Raw genomic sequence first — 15787 nt, 5'->3', positions numbered from 1 at the left:
TAAAACATGCATGAAGGAAATACTTGGTATTGCCCAAGGGGTTATTGTCCTCTATCCTCAAGCCTTTTTACCTGCCTGGTGGAAGGGAAGCTGAAGACAGAGGCATGGGCAGAGATGTTGTGAATCAAAAAGGTTTGGATCTGGATGTTTCTGTATTATTAGAATCTATTATGGTGGACAAAGATCACAGAGCCACCATGCTGGTTACCTTTGCTTCACTGCAAGATAGTGACAAGATCGTTGTGCTCATATTTTATTTATGGGATTCAAAGTGTGGATTTTTCATGACTTTTGCAGGGCTACTCAAAAGAGAAGAAAGAAATTTCTTGCTAGGCATAGTGAGATTAGAGATTTAAGTGCCCAGATTTTGTTCAGATTTCCTTGCAAGTACTTAATTACATTTCCTACTGAAAGTTTGTATTTTTTGAACCTTCACAGTTACATTTCCCTACTCATTCCAGGCTTTCTACTGGGGGAGGATCTTCTGATTCTGTTACTTGAAGTTTGGGAAGGGTTTATTGGAGATGATACTCTGTTGTATTGGATTATAAAAGAAATTGACCTTTGGGAAGAAATTTCTTTTGATATAAGTTCTTATGTATAATTTATTGTTTCCTTTGGGTCTCTCCCATCATATGACTGCATATTTATGCAAGGAATATTTTGGTTTTCTTTTTCAGCTATATTGCTTTTTATTTCTTGCTGTCCTGCATTTTCTTTGCAAGTATATGCTTGTATATATCTTTAAAGTATAAATAAAGGAGTTAAAAAAAACACCCACTGGAAGAAATATGTTTTAAGCAGAGACTTAAAAGGTTTTGTTCAAAATGTAAGCTAAAGACTCTCTGAAAGGGAGTTCCAAAAGATTGGTGCAGCCACCGAAAAAACCCACTCTCGAATTTCTGCCAGGCATGCCCTACTACAGAGGGAAAATCTAGAAGACAGCTCTGAAAAGAACACAAAGCAGGTGGCAGGTTGTATATTCACAACATAGAATTGGCCCAAAGTAAGGAGTCTAAACTCAAGAGCATATGGACCAATAATGCCATTTTATATTTAACCTGCCAAGACACCAGAAGCCAATGTAAATCTGCAAGGACAGGAATGATGTGATCTCAAATACCTCGGCCTGAAATCAGCAGAGCCAAAGCATTTTGAAGTACCTGCAATGCTCGTACTTCATATTCTGGGAATCCAATATAAACAGAATTACAATAATCAAGCCAATGTTGATCCCCCTCCCGGTTTCTCCTCCCTGTTAATATGTATTTCCAAGCTTAAATGTTTGAATGTAAACCGGTATGATGTCCCCCACTAATACCGGTATATAAAAGTCTTTAAATAAATAAATAAATAAATTTAGAAGCCCAGTTTCCTAGACTCACAAGGTCTTTCTGCAGTTCTTCATAATCCACTGCTGTTTTAACCACTCAAAATAAATTTATGTCACCTAAAAAATTTGGTCACCACACTTGCCATTCCTTTCTTCAGATCATTTATGAATGTGCTAAACAGCACAGGTCCTAATACAGACCACTTGGGCACTCCTTTCTTCTTTCGGAAAACTGACCGTTTAAGACTTATCCTCTGTTTCCCGTCTTTTATCCAGTTACCAGTCCACAATAGGATACTGCCTCCATGACCTCCCAGTTTCCTGAGGAGTCTTTCATGTGGGGCTTTGTCAAATGCCATCTGAAAATCCAAATATACTATAATCAACTGGCTCACCTTTCTCCGCATGTTCATTTTTATCCGCAAAAGAATGTAATGAATTGGTAAAGAAAGACTTCCCTTTGCAAAATACGTATTGACTCTTCCCCATTAAACCAAATCTATTTATGTGGTCAGTCATTTTTTTTTTTACTCTTTATTTATATATTTCAAATATTACACTTCAAGAAGTTATCTTGATATTAGAAAATAACAATCAAAGCTGTAAACAGACCACAAATAAGGGAGACGAATTAAAGCAATTACTAATGAAAGAAAAGGAAAAAATATAGATGCAATTAAGAAGCCATCATGGGGAAAGCGAAACAGCTAGACTCAAAAGAGAATGACTCTGAATAAATGAAACTAAATGATTAACATCAAAAGAATATGATTAACATCTTTAAATTGAACAGAGCATTCACAAGTAAACTTGAGCAAAAAGGTATTTCCTATCTCAAGTACCTCTCTGACTTCCTTTCAAGAAAAATATTTTTTTCTCTGTTCAGTCTCTTTCACAACATCAGAAAAAAATCGCAATAGAGGAACCACAAAAGGATTTATCCTTGTTTCAAAAAAAAAAAAAAAAGAGACCTCAAGGTCCAATCTTTATCGGATTCCTGAGCATAAACCACTAATAATGTTGCCCTCTCTTAAATTCTCAGAGCCAGAATTTTCAAGAAAAGCAGAAAGATCTTTACTGGCAGGAGGAGGTACAACTTCACCAACAGACAGGAAGATAGTATGCTTTAACCACATAACCTCCTTTCCTCCAAATAAAATTTCTTCAGTAATTCCATAAACGATAGCATTGTGAAAATATGAAAACTGAGAAAATGCAGATTGCATTTTTTAACAGCATTAACTACATTTTATACTTTACGTTGATGAATTGTATTATCTTTGATCAAGGCAGAATTATACTCCTGAATAATTAAACACCTTTCAAAACTTCTTTCAAACCTTGATCCTGATCCTTAAATTTCTGAGAATGTTTGTCAACCTGTTGCACAAGCCCTCCCCACCTTACCTAAAATTGCATCTATTTTAGTAGAAAGAGATTGTTCAGCATCTACTATTGCAGCCCAGACAGCATCCACAATCACTACTGTGGGCTTTTGCAAAAACAACCAATGCTTAACAATCTTCAAAGGAGGAGTAGATGACATGATTCCAGATAATAACAGAGGCAACGCATCTGACTTGAGGGTGGGAAACATCACATTTTCTCCAATCTCCCCTAGAATAGCCTCTGGTAAAACTGAAGAAGCAGCCTGCGGGGACACAGGACCATTAGGAGAGATTGAAACCAATAAGTGCAACGGAGTGGCAGCCAGAGCTCCAAGCACTACTACTGATCTGATTGGGTAATAATATTGTCCAGTGTCATTTGGGAAAAGGAAGTTACTGTGGCCACAAAGGGGAACACTTGGCTACTGGAAACAGGAAAACGCTGAAGGATCCTCCAAATCAGGCAGAAGGGGCACAACCCATGGTGCGCAGCTTCAGCGCGCCACTAACAACAGGATTTTGAAGGGGCCGGGTCGCCTCTGGATGACACAGTGATGCGCCTCTGGAACAGTAAGTAGACTTTCCATCTGATGTCAGGACATTCCTTCGTATCTCCCACCATGCGCTGATAACATCGGGGTTTTAAAAGGGCCGGGTTGCCGCTGGATGATGTAGTGATGTGGTGTCACTGGCTAGAGCAGCAGGTAGGCCTCTGGGCTGATGTCAGGGCAGCCTTTTATCTCTTCCCACCACACGCCACCGATGCCAGGGTTTTGAATGGATCGGATCACCTATGAATGACACGGTGATGCTGCATCACTGGCTGGGGCAGCAGGTAGACCTCAGCACCAATGTTAGAGCAGTCCTTCAGCTCTCCCCCAGTAATTTTGATTTTAAGAATAGCCAACATCAGGGTCACCAGTCTATAGTTTCCTGGATCACCACTGGAACACTTTTTAAAAATTGGTATCACATTGGCCACCCTCCTGTCTTCTAGTACCGTGGCTATTTTAAATGATAGGTTGCAAATCACCAGAAACAGGTCTGCAGTTTCATTTTTGAATTCTTTTAGAACTTTGGAGTGAATACCATCCCATCCCGGTGATTTATTTTTCAGTCTGTCAATCGGAGTTATTACGTCCTCTTTCACAGTGATTCCATCTACTAGCTCTGAGTCATCACATAAAAAAATGTTTCCAGTGTGGGTGTGACCCTGACATCCTCCTCAATAAACACTGAGGCTAAGAATTCATTTACTTTTTCTGCTATGTCCTTGTCCTCTCTGAGCACTCTTTTTGCCTCTCTGTCGACTAGTAGCCTGACACCCTCACAGGCTTTTGGCTTCAAATGTACTTGAAAAAGGTTTTATTGCTTGTTTTTATCTCTATAGCAAGCTTCTTTTCAAATTCTCTCTTAGCCTTGCTTAATAACTTTTTTACATCTAACTTGCCTGTGCTTATGCTTTTCCCTATTTTCCTCATTTGGCTCTGTTTTCCATTTTTTGAATGATGCCCTTTTTGGCTTGAATTGCCTCTTTCAACTCACTATTAAAGCACGCCAGTCCATCAACCTTTTTTAATGCATGGAATACATTTTGTCTGGACCTTAAGGATAGTAATTTTAAACAGGGTCCATGCCTCCTGAAAGTTTTTAACCATGTGGACTGCGCTCCTTTCAGTTTTTTTCAAACAAATTTCCTCATTTTATGAGCATCTCACTTTTTTAGAGTTAAATGCTACTGCAGTAAATTTCCTTAGTATTTGCCGTCTAGTGATTATGTCAAATTTTATTACATTGTCATCACTGTTCCCAAGCAGATTCAACACCTTTATTTCATGCACCAGGTTCTGTGTTCAAATGAGAAAGTCTAGTAGGTCACGTGACAGGGGCAAGGTCTAGAAAGGGAGGGGGGGGGGGTCAAATAGGGGGACCACTAGTATTTTTTTTTACAAATTGAGTGATAGAGAGAGACATTTCCAGCATATTATTTCTATGGAAAGGGTGGGGGGTCGGAGGTGGGAGGGCAGTGATGTTGACTCAATAAGGAGAGGGGTTGAGCTGGGTAGGGGGGGGTCATCATCACGCACATTTCACCTAATTTTTAACTTATTTTGTGGGGCCTCCTTGAATGGCAGCCCAGGGTGTGGGGTTGTCTTTTGTGTGTTTTTTACTGCTGCAGGGATATCGTTTTGGGCCACTGGGCCCTTTCCATCTACCAGACGAGCATCGGGACCCATGTTATGGTCTTAGTGCTCCCACGGTACAATAACATTTCTGCAAAAGGTGTAGATAAAATAATGTAGATGAAAAATTTCTAAGTCAGTGACATTATTTTATTTACATAGGATTAGGTATGTATGAGCTGCTTTACATGGATTTGCAAAATTCATGCATGCAAATGCCATGCAAAGCAGCTTATTGTAATAGGAGTAGGTTTCAGGTTTGAATATTGTGTGATATTGCCCTGATAGGGATGTAACGCATGATATATGCTGTTTAATGTGCATTATAGCCCTATCGCAGCACTGTAGAGGGTCACTTTGAATCGGGATGGGTTTCGGAAGGTGGGGAGTGTTTAGAGGGGTGCTATTACAGAAACATTCTGAGGTATTCATAGTAAAATTGAGATCACTAAAGATTTGTAGTCATTATACTGAATGAAAAGTACAACTAGAGAGGTATAAATCCCCCCTCCTTCTAAAAATCACCCCAATTCAAAGTGCCCCTCTACAGTGGTACTATATAGACAGTGTCAGTCTGACTCTATACAGAGGTACGCTCTCTCTCTCTCTCTTCTGCCACGATGTATTAATCAATGTGCGAAGCAAAACATAATGCATGTGCAATAAATTTATCACATCTTGCTTGTACTGAAAAAATAAATTCCGCTATAGATAACAAAAAAGGAAGAATAATCATCTGTTGGACTTTTTTTTTAAAAAAATGAGTTTTTCAAAGCTTCACCTGACCCACTGAGCAAATACTCTACACAACTATGGCTGGCATTTGTTCTGGTGTAAGGCTCATTCAAAGTAGAACCATTAATGTTGCATATTTTTATTAATTCATATGCTAATAGAAAATGTAATAAGATCTAATAAATACATTTAATAAATTTAATAAGATTTTGTTTAAGCAATACCCATCTTGAAATGGATGGAATCTCATATCCCCTCTGTTTCTGACGACTGAGGTGAAAGAGACAACATTGAATCTCTTAATCCTCAAGAGTTTACAGTCAATAGGATTTAGCATAGTGAGGGAGAGGGTAATTTTCAAATTGAGTACACAACTGCAAAGTGTGTGTACTTTTTACCTGTAGACTTTACATCAATTTTCAAATGGAAAAGTTTTTCTTTGAAAACTGCCTAAGAAAAAGCATCACGCACAATTTTGCAACTGCTATTTGGACAGGTAACTTTTTTCCAGGTACACAAACGCACGCAAATGCAAACTCCTTGCCAACCCTGCCCTTGAGAACACCACCTCTCACTGCAGGTAAAATTGTTACTTTATCTGCAGACACAATTGGTAGTTTTCAAAGACCACATTTCTTTGCAGAAATGACTTTTGCAAATTACCCTCTAAATTATTACAATATGTCTCCTGGGCCTGCACAATGGTGCTGCAGATATTCCTTATTTGTATTTATTTATTTCACTTATTTATGAACATTTGATATTCCGCCTTCTCCCAAAATTACAATTACAATTACAATTACAATAAATTTAAATGAACAGAGGCAACAGAACAGCTTACAGTCAAATAAGAATTTGCAATTAATGAAGCACTGGAATCCAGTATAGGAAATCCCATTTTGTGAATAGTTTCAAATTGTGTATAACAGTCCTTCAGAGAGGGTTCAGGAATTTGGATCGAAGATGTGGATCTTACAGGAAGGTCTGGCTGAAAAGCCATGCCTTAGCGTTTTTTTGTTTTTTTTTTATTTAAGGTAGCATGGGCTCCAGATGCAAGATTAATGGTATTTTACTCCCAATGTTTGGAAAGTAATAGCTGAAAGCACGGAGTCTCATGCAGGACAATCTGGTGGCAGTCAGTGGAGGAGAAGAAAGAAAAGCCATTTTGACAGACTGGAGTTCCCTTGAGGGCATGAAGGGGACAGACGTTGAGAGAAGTATTCAGGGGCTGTTTATTCAAACATTTATAGATAAAGAAAAACATTTTAAATTTTAGCCTGCTTTCTACTGGGAGCCAGTGAAAATGATGTAGCAGTACAAAGTTAATTACTTAATCTGACAGATAATTTGCAAATTCTGACAGGAAAAAGAAAGACATTTGCTTACCTTTCAATGACTAACTCTTTGTTTGAAACTTGCTGAATTGTTATCACCACTTTTTTCTCAATCCCTTGCTTCAATTTGAAATAAAATTTCTCTCTGTCCTTTGGCACAGGGCTGCAAAAACAAAACAAAATAATATGCACCGTCACCAAAATAGCAAGAATATGGTAAAATGGCCATATCATGAATTGTGGTCTTATAAGTAAAGCCATCTTGTCTACAAAAGTGTATTATAATGCAAAGAGTGATATTTCAGTCTCTGCTGAAATAGCAGGTATATTGAGCAATGGGGCTGGAACAACAGAGTATATTTTACAACAGGACTGAAGTAAGTGTAATAATAGGGTTTGCAGTGCAAAGGCAAAGTTTAGTGGGTCCTCACATACAAAACAGAAATGATGCTGTAGGTCAAAATTAAGATGCACCAGAATAACTGTGAAAGCACCCCAAGAATAAAATAACATAAGGTGCTGCACGTCAGAGTTGAGGTATGTTAGTTAATCTATGTGCAGTGCCAACAATGGAACAGTAGGTCAAAATGTAAATCTATTAAGCAAAAAACGTCAGCCTAAAACTGAATAGCTGGACTTGGGGGTATTGATGCATTAATGTAGAAAGGTATCATATGTAATACCTGTCTATAATATGCTTAAATCTACCCAGTGTACTAAATTTGCTACTTCACTACACTTATAATAATAATAATAATAATAATAATAATAATAATAAAGAAATAAAAGATTTCCTAAAATGTTTGAATTCAAACTCTGCTGAAATATTTCTCTAACTGACAATGTCCTTTGCCCTCTCCATCTACAAATGCATAAAGCTTCCAAATTAATATTTAAATAAGAGTGCTCTATTGTACAGAACTTTCCACAGGTTTGTGCCTTTTGTATGGAAAAGTGTACAGTTGTTAACGTTGAAAGCTTTCTATATTTAGGAATAGACTAAAAACTGTTATCTTCCTGGTGCAAAACCCTGTATCTTTCTAGGTGCATTTTTCAAAAGGCTTTTGAAAACATCTCCATTAAAATGTAAATTCTGACAAATCCCCACCCTAGCTTGCAAATACAAAATGCCTGCCTTTCACAGCAGAATTTAAATCAGTACTTCGGGGTGCCCGAATAGACAAAAGACTAGTTAAAGGACAAAACCTCAATGCTCTTTTGAGCAAGATTACAATATTTCTTTATAAAATTAAAGTGCAGTGATGCATACGCTTTCTTTCTCTCAAGATTCTCTCATTTGCTCAGTTTGACAGCTCTGGCCAAGTTTGTTTGTAGGCTCCAAATTATTCAGCCCAAGTAATTCCTTTTGCTAAAATTTATCATGTGCAGTGCCCGGATATCACAACCTGCACACAGTCCCTGCAGGTGCCTATATTCTCACCTATCGTGCCCTTCATCTAAGTTTCAAACCAAAGTCAAGGTTCAACTAGAGCCCGCAAGTCTACATTCACTAGCGACAAACTGGTTATGATATTTTATAACAGGTTTAATGCAGCATACTGCCTTTCACTCCAACAAGACCAGAACTCATCATTCCTCATGAGACTGACAGTTTTCGTTAACACAAAATACATACAAGCTAAATTTTAAAACGAGTGCGCAGACACCCATACAGACGCAAACCACTGCACAAACAGAGATATGCTGGACTTTTAAATAATGTGCGCACTTGCACACCTATGATTTAATATATGCTAACCGTGCACAAAATATACTCCTAATTTTAAACAGTTATCGAGCAAGCATACTTTGCATCTCTTCCTTAGGACTTTGCCAGCTTTAAAGTGCATATGTAAGCGGATTTGAAAACATGCTCGCGTGAGGGACATTAACAATTTTTCCAAACAGTCCACCAGTTTTCCCAGTCAATCTCGAGGTTACCAGACACCTCTGGTTCTTCATCCTGCACACCCCCAGTTTACCCGGACCACTCACCCTCCCTGTCATGTAAGCCCTAAAACGCGACTCCTGCAGACAATAAACATATGCGACTAACAAGCCGCTGCGCGCTGCGGCCTCCTGTTTTAACCTACGGAGTTACATGATTAACTGTTGGGCCCACGCCAGAACGCCCATACCCAGCCCCTTTTCTGCCCACCCCACCCCCCCCTTTTTTTTTTTTTTGCTTGTGCATGCAAATGATTAGCGGCTTTTAAAGTCTGCGCGGCCCATCTACTCCTATATATGGGTCTTTTATTAGCACAAGCAACACTTTTAAAATTTGGGCTATAATGTGAAGCATATAATGTTAAATTGTCAATTAACAAGATTCACCAATAGAAATGTTTTTGCAGAAAGAAGAGTTGGAAGGATGCAGGATGCTGAGATACTGGTGGCAAAGGATGGGGGAAAAAAAACAAAACAAAACAAAGGATGGTTTAAAACTGTGGGATCTGTCATTGAACTGACTTCAGCAACTGAACTCAGCAGTAATGGACACCAGTCACTGATGCCAGCAAGTACGGAGTCTGTATAATCAGTAAAACTGCAGATTCCAGAGAAACTATACCACATGGACCATTCTACCCAGCAATGTTAAGCAAGAGCAGGACAGAAAGGAAACAAACAAATCCTGAGCCAAGCTCTTTCTTCTAGGATGGAAGAAAAGATGAGTGCTATCCTATCAAGGCTCTCTCAGTACTGACAAAGAGATTCTGCAGCCCTCTCTTGATTGATAATAGGCACATCTAGTTCATATATGATTTTCACAGTATGGTGGACATTTTAAAATACACCAACTTAAAATAAGTAAACTTTAAGTAAATGAAAAAAAAATAATCGATATTCTCAATGTGTTGTAGGGCTAATTGGAAACCGTTCATTCTTTAGAATTTTAAAGGAGATACATCTCATATTTAGAAACACTTGTTCCTTCCCTTCAGCTAGTTAAAGTCAAACATTTCACAATCATTCATTAATAGCTTATTTCAATATTGTCTCACAAAGTAAAGATGGCTTATATGAAGTTGCACTAACAGTCTTGAGTGACAGAGGCCTTACAAGAGGACACAATAAAAAAAATGAGTTAAAATGCTCGATGGTGTTATTCTGGTGACATACAGTTACTAGTAAATTACAAGCTGAGAGCTCCTGGCTCTCAGAGAACAAATCCAATCTCTGGAGGCCAGATTGGCAAATCTGGAGGAGGTGTGGCAGAGGAACATAGAGAAGACCTTCTGGGACACAGTAGAGCAGTCCTAACTCTAGTCTGCCAGCCCTTCTGCTGCTTTGGAGGAGACCATCACTTTAGTGTGGCAGGAAGTGATCCTGTAGCTAGGATCTACATACCAGTTGATGCCTTAATCTTTCACATCAAGAATGTGTCTCCAGGGATACTTGCCTACGACTGCTATTATACTGGCTATTCGGTCATTAGGAATGCAGATAGTAGGTAGGCTGGTAGGCATTAGGATTCTTGGTAAGTTGCCTGCATGGTGCAAAGGTAATGGCCCTCACATGTCACCTAGATAGGATTTTAGAGAGTGCTAGAGAAGAGGCAGCTATCTTGGTACACATCACAGGCTTGGAATAGTGGAGCCAAGGACCGTTGACGGACAGGACCAAGGCACAGTACAGAATCATGAGGCAGAGACATGGTCGGGCAGGCAAGGTAAAGGCAGGCAGAGTTCGTTCAGAAGGAGGAAACAAGCAAGAAACAGGGCAGGCAGCAGATGGAAGCAAGGTCAGGAACCAGGCCAGGTCTCAATCTGTAGTCAGATTCAGGAACAGCCAGACGCAGAGGAGTGAAGAAACAGCACCTGTTGCTCAGGCACCTGACAGAGGGGTGAGCTTCCTTTTAGGTTAAAGCACTACTGATGTCATCAGTCCATGCCACAGGAAATCCTGGGCACTGGCCCAATAAAGCTGGTGAGCTGCTATGACCCTTACCTCAGAGCAACAGGATGAAGCAGATGAGCAGATCGCTGGGAAACATACAGGGAGGCCCCAGCAGTCTGCAGGACACAGCACTGGGCCTGCGATTGTGAGGCACAGGATGCTGACCGCGGTGCAGCACCCCATGGGTGATGGCATGTTACTGTATATGTGCATACCAGCACCACAGGAACTGCAGGAAAGAGATTCTGGAAGCTAAATTTAGGATTTTAGGTAGAAAACTGAAAACCAGAACCTCCAGGGTTGCATTCTTAGAAATACTCCCCATTCCACATATAGGGCCCCAAAGGCAGGCTGAGCTCGAGTCTCAATGCATGGAGGAGACAGTGGTGCAGGGAAGAGGGCTTTAGATTTGTTAGCAACAGGGGAACATTCTGGGGAAGGTGGGGCCTATTTCAATGGTATGGGCTCCATCTTAACCAAAAGGAGATAGAAAAGCTTTTAAACTATACTAAGGGAGTATGTCGATAGTTACTCAGCAGTGTATGGTTTGGAGGGACCTATCTAATAGAGAAGTCATAAAGGCTGAAGTAACCCAAAAAGGATTTAAATAAAGCGCACACCAACATAAATGACTCCTATCTGCCTATATCATCTGCTATCTCTTCCTACATTAGTTTTATCTCTATCTGCCAAGGGTTTGGTTTTTTTTTCCATCTCTCCATTTCATGTTCCTTACAATCATCTAATCTCTCCCTTCCCGCATTTCCCCCTCCCTCTCCCTCTCCTTCAGGGTCCTCTCAGTATGCTGAGGCACAGTACTGTGGACATAACAGCGGCAGGTCAAGGACACAGTATTTCCTACATCCTTGACTGCTCTACTCCCATGATACTCATTTCTTTGTAATTGGAAAGCATAGGATAAAGAGAAGGGGTGGCAATAAAGATCAAGGGTCTGTGAAAAGCAAAATATAAAAATCTAAATCAATAATGTAAATGAATGATTACTGTGGCCCCATGATGTCAAGCTGCCACCATTGCCACTCATCTGAATGCCAAAGGGGAGGGGAGGCAGTGCAAAAGTTGGCCTTTTAAATGGGGATACATTTCTTATAGCTTTTACCAAGGTAATGTCTTATATTGGCCACCCTGATTACCTGTGTCTATGGGCAGTCCATCTGAGAAGGACTCCAAAGTGTTGAGAGGGTGAGTGAAAAAATGACTTAGCTTAGGAAGTACGTATGACATGGAACACCACACATTAATGCAAACTAGTAACCTCATATTTGTAAAGTGCTATCTTATCACCAGTAGAACTGAAAGAGAATGCATGGGGGCTGATTTCCTAGATTTAATTCCTAAATGTTATACATTAGCTCAACCAAAGAATCTATACTCTCATTAGCATAACCTATTCATTTGATTTTATAACAATCATGTTTTTGAGTTTCTCTTTACCTAAAATTTCCTTTGCTGTCATCTTCTTTAACTTCTAAAGACACAGTGAAAGTGAACACATCACTGTCTGGTGTAGGAAGAACAGAGTCCTTCACATCTGAAGTTTGCTTGGAGGACCGTTTGAATGCAGTAAAGAAGCTATACAAAATTCTGCTCACCTAAAAAAAAAAAAAAAAAAGAAGGCATGTAAAATAATTCTGTCTACAATATTTTGGAAGGCTCTCTTTCACTGCTTCCCCTTCAGAAGAAGAAGGTAACTTTCCAAGCTGCTCGCATGTGCCCATGTACACATGGACAAGGGTATGCACAAAGTTGCTACAGTATTTTATAACCTGTGTGCAAATGATATGCACAGGTTATAAAATACGACCTCATATATGCGCAAACATGCTGATATATGTAACAAACACACAATGGGGTAGATTTTAAAAAGCCTTACGCGCGCTGGGCCTATTTTAGAAAGGCCCGGCCACGCGCGTATGTCCCGGGGCTTCGAAAAAGGGGCAGGGAGGGTGCGGGGCAGTGCAGGGGTGGGGTCAGAGGCTCCCGGCACAGCGGCCATTTACTGCTGTGCCGGGGATTGTGTGTTGGCAGGCTGCCGGCAGGCGCAACAGGTAGAACAATTTTGGGGGAGTTTAGATTAGGGATAGGGGGTGGGTTGGTTAGGGGAAGGAGGGTTAGGGTAGGGGGTTGGGAAATTCCCTCCCAGGCTGCTCAGAAATCAGAGCAGCCTAGGAGGGAACGGGTGAAGGCGCGCACCTACTCGCACATGTTATAAAATCGGGCGCCCATGTGCGCGCGCCGGGTAGTGCACACACATGGACGTGCACACGCAAGTTTATAAAATCCACCCCATAATATTTACTTATATTCTGCTTTTTAAGTGCTTTCAAAGTAGAATTACATTCAGGTACTATAGGTATTTCCCTATCCCCAGAGGTTTACAATCTAAGGCCTAGATTAATCAAAATGCTATAAATGTAGCAGAAATAGCACCTGCGATAAAAAAATGGGCGTGGTTAGGTTAATTTCCTGTCTACTGCATAGGCAATTTTCACGTCGAGCATTGCGTCAGCACATCACCCGTCATTTTACGCAGCATGCATAGCAGAGTTGCTTACTTGTAACAGGTGTTCTCCAAGGACAGCAGGATGTTAATCCTCACACAGAGATGTCATCTGCAGATGGAGCCCAGTCTGGAACTCTGATCTCAAAACTTCTAGAACTTTCAAACATGCCCTACTAAGAATGTGCAGCTGTAGTTACCACCCTGCCCCTAGGCAGAGTCCCTCAGTCCATGTTACAGCTCATACAAGTAGAAACCAACTCCCAGGAGAAGCGGGTGGGTAGGTTTCATGAGGACTAATACCCTGCTGTCCTCGGAGAACATCTGTTACAGGTAAGCAACTCTGCTTTCTCCTAGGACAAGCAGGATGGTAGTCCTCACACATGGGTGAGTCCCAAGCTATAGGCTGTCTGAGAAGTCAAAGCAGAAAACCACTCAGTGCTGAAAGCACCACCTCTCTCCCTTTTGCCTGTGAGGCAGCCGATTGACAAAGGGATCTAGGCGGAAGAAGAGTTGGGTTCTACAAGAGAAAACCATAGAAAAGACTAAGACTAAAAAACATCAATGCATAGCAAAGGCTCCTAAGGCAAGTTACACTAATCACCCCACAAGACTTAACATTGGGCCCCTTACTAAGGTCCTCACTCCACCTAATAGGCAATCTTGACAAAACCCTTTTTAGGTTCCACACTAAACAAAATGTCTTCTACTTGCAGGCTGCTCTAACACCGTGTCAGCAGCTGGTTGACAACTAAGGAGGAGTGAGGAGCTGTGTAAGTTAGAGAAACCAGATAGCCCAAGAGCAGATCTATAGAGGTCTGCCTGTTCCCAAGCAACAGCAGGCCTCCTAGCTATCTGCTCTTGGGCTGTCGGGTTTCTCTAACCTACACAACTCCCTCACTCCTTTTCAGTTGTCACCCAGATGCTGACACAAATCAGCCTGCAAGTAGACTAAGGCGCATAATGCACAGGTTGTGTAGAGGACAAGCAATGTGGGGAAAATTGGCTGCTAAATCTGTCCCCTAAAATCAACTGCAGAAATGTGCCACCACTTCTATGTATGCACACAAAACATATCGAGCTACATATGGCAGCATCTTTGTAGGCATAACTTGTCAGCATATACATCTGGCAAAGTAAGGAACAAAAGATGTGGCCTGGTTTGGAAGCCTCTATGTGGAATGTCCAGAATATGTTCTACAGAGAGGAGGGTAAGTAGGCAACGGTCTTGCAAAAGGCAATCTCTAATAGGAGTATTAGCAGGCCTCAAGCATCCCCCCCGCCAAACAAAAACCATCAAACCCTCTCTGGCAGCTGAAGTTCTTGGAACCATGCACACCCCCAAATAACAGGACAATTAGGGCCACTCCAAGTATTATGTAGAAGAGCATCAGGGTCCGGGAGATGGAAGGTGTACACTACAGGCAAATATCTACTCATCCAGAAGTGTGAAACACCATATAGTCTGACGCTGTCAAGTTTCTCAATCCCCCCCCCCCCAAACACAAGGAATAAACAGTGTAAGCTGTAGGTAGAAAGTTCTTTGAGTAAGCGTGAGGCCATTTTTTCCCCATACATTACAATCGTATCTTTGAGGCACCCGTTGTAATCAGTGGAAGCACAGGATCACTTGTGTCGAAAATTAGTCTGTGCAAAATGTATGCACACTGTCTGCTCTGGGGTATGCATAGATGTGGTAATGGAAGGAACAACAAGGCCAACATCACCCCCAGACACAGATGTAGACCAAGGCTAACATAGCACATCACTCACCCAGACACACACATATGTGTTGGCATTTTTTTGTGGACAGACTACCTCCAGCAGTTTGTGCACCTACACATGAGCAATGAGTATGTTCCTGGCATGTCCGTAATTCTCCATCATTGATGTCTGAGGCTGCCAGTTACTTAATTTATAATGAGGGATTCAGAGTCTGAACTACGCAAGAAGATTTGGTACACCTGTCAACATGACTGCCATCTGTGAGAAGCATATATGATAAGCACTTCGTCAGAGGTACTGACATGGGCCCCTCAAGCCCTCAGATGGCATGAAATGCTTGTCTTGCAAGAGACCAACACAGAAAGTGCATAAGCCATCAAGCCAACTACATGACACCTCTGGGAGCTCTTGCCCCATACATTCAGCACAGTGACAGGTTTGCGAATGAGGCAGGTTGTAGGCTCCTGAGATCATCAGCTGACAACAACTTCTCTAGTCTTTATGCTATACACAGAGCTGATGATTGAGAGTCTATCAGCATACCTGTCCTACTCACCACTAACTGTAAAAGTGACAAACACCACATGAGACACAGATTATAGGAAAGCAACTCTTCCAGCTTGGCCAAACGTCCCGTCAGCCATGTGGATCAGCAAGGGCCTCCAACCATA

General features: G+C 41.0%; 1 protein-coding gene across 1 annotated transcript in view; it reads right to left on the bottom strand.

The window, feature by feature from the left end:
- Positions 1-15787, bottom strand: part of RABGAP1L (RAB GTPase activating protein 1 like) — a 768100-nt gene that overhangs the window by 636166 nt on the left and 116147 nt on the right. The window contains 2 exon segments of the mRNA XM_029618149.1: positions 7026-7136; positions 12326-12483. Of these exon segments, the coding sequence (XP_029474009.1) occupies positions 7026-7136; positions 12326-12483 (269 nt within the window).

The sequence above is a fragment of the Rhinatrema bivittatum genome, chromosome 10 (assembly GCF_901001135.1).
Source record: "Rhinatrema bivittatum chromosome 10, aRhiBiv1.1, whole genome shotgun sequence".
NCBI classification, from domain to species: Eukaryota; Metazoa; Chordata; class Amphibia; order Gymnophiona; family Rhinatrematidae; genus Rhinatrema; species Rhinatrema bivittatum.
This window is presented reverse-complemented; position numbering and strand designations above follow the sequence as displayed.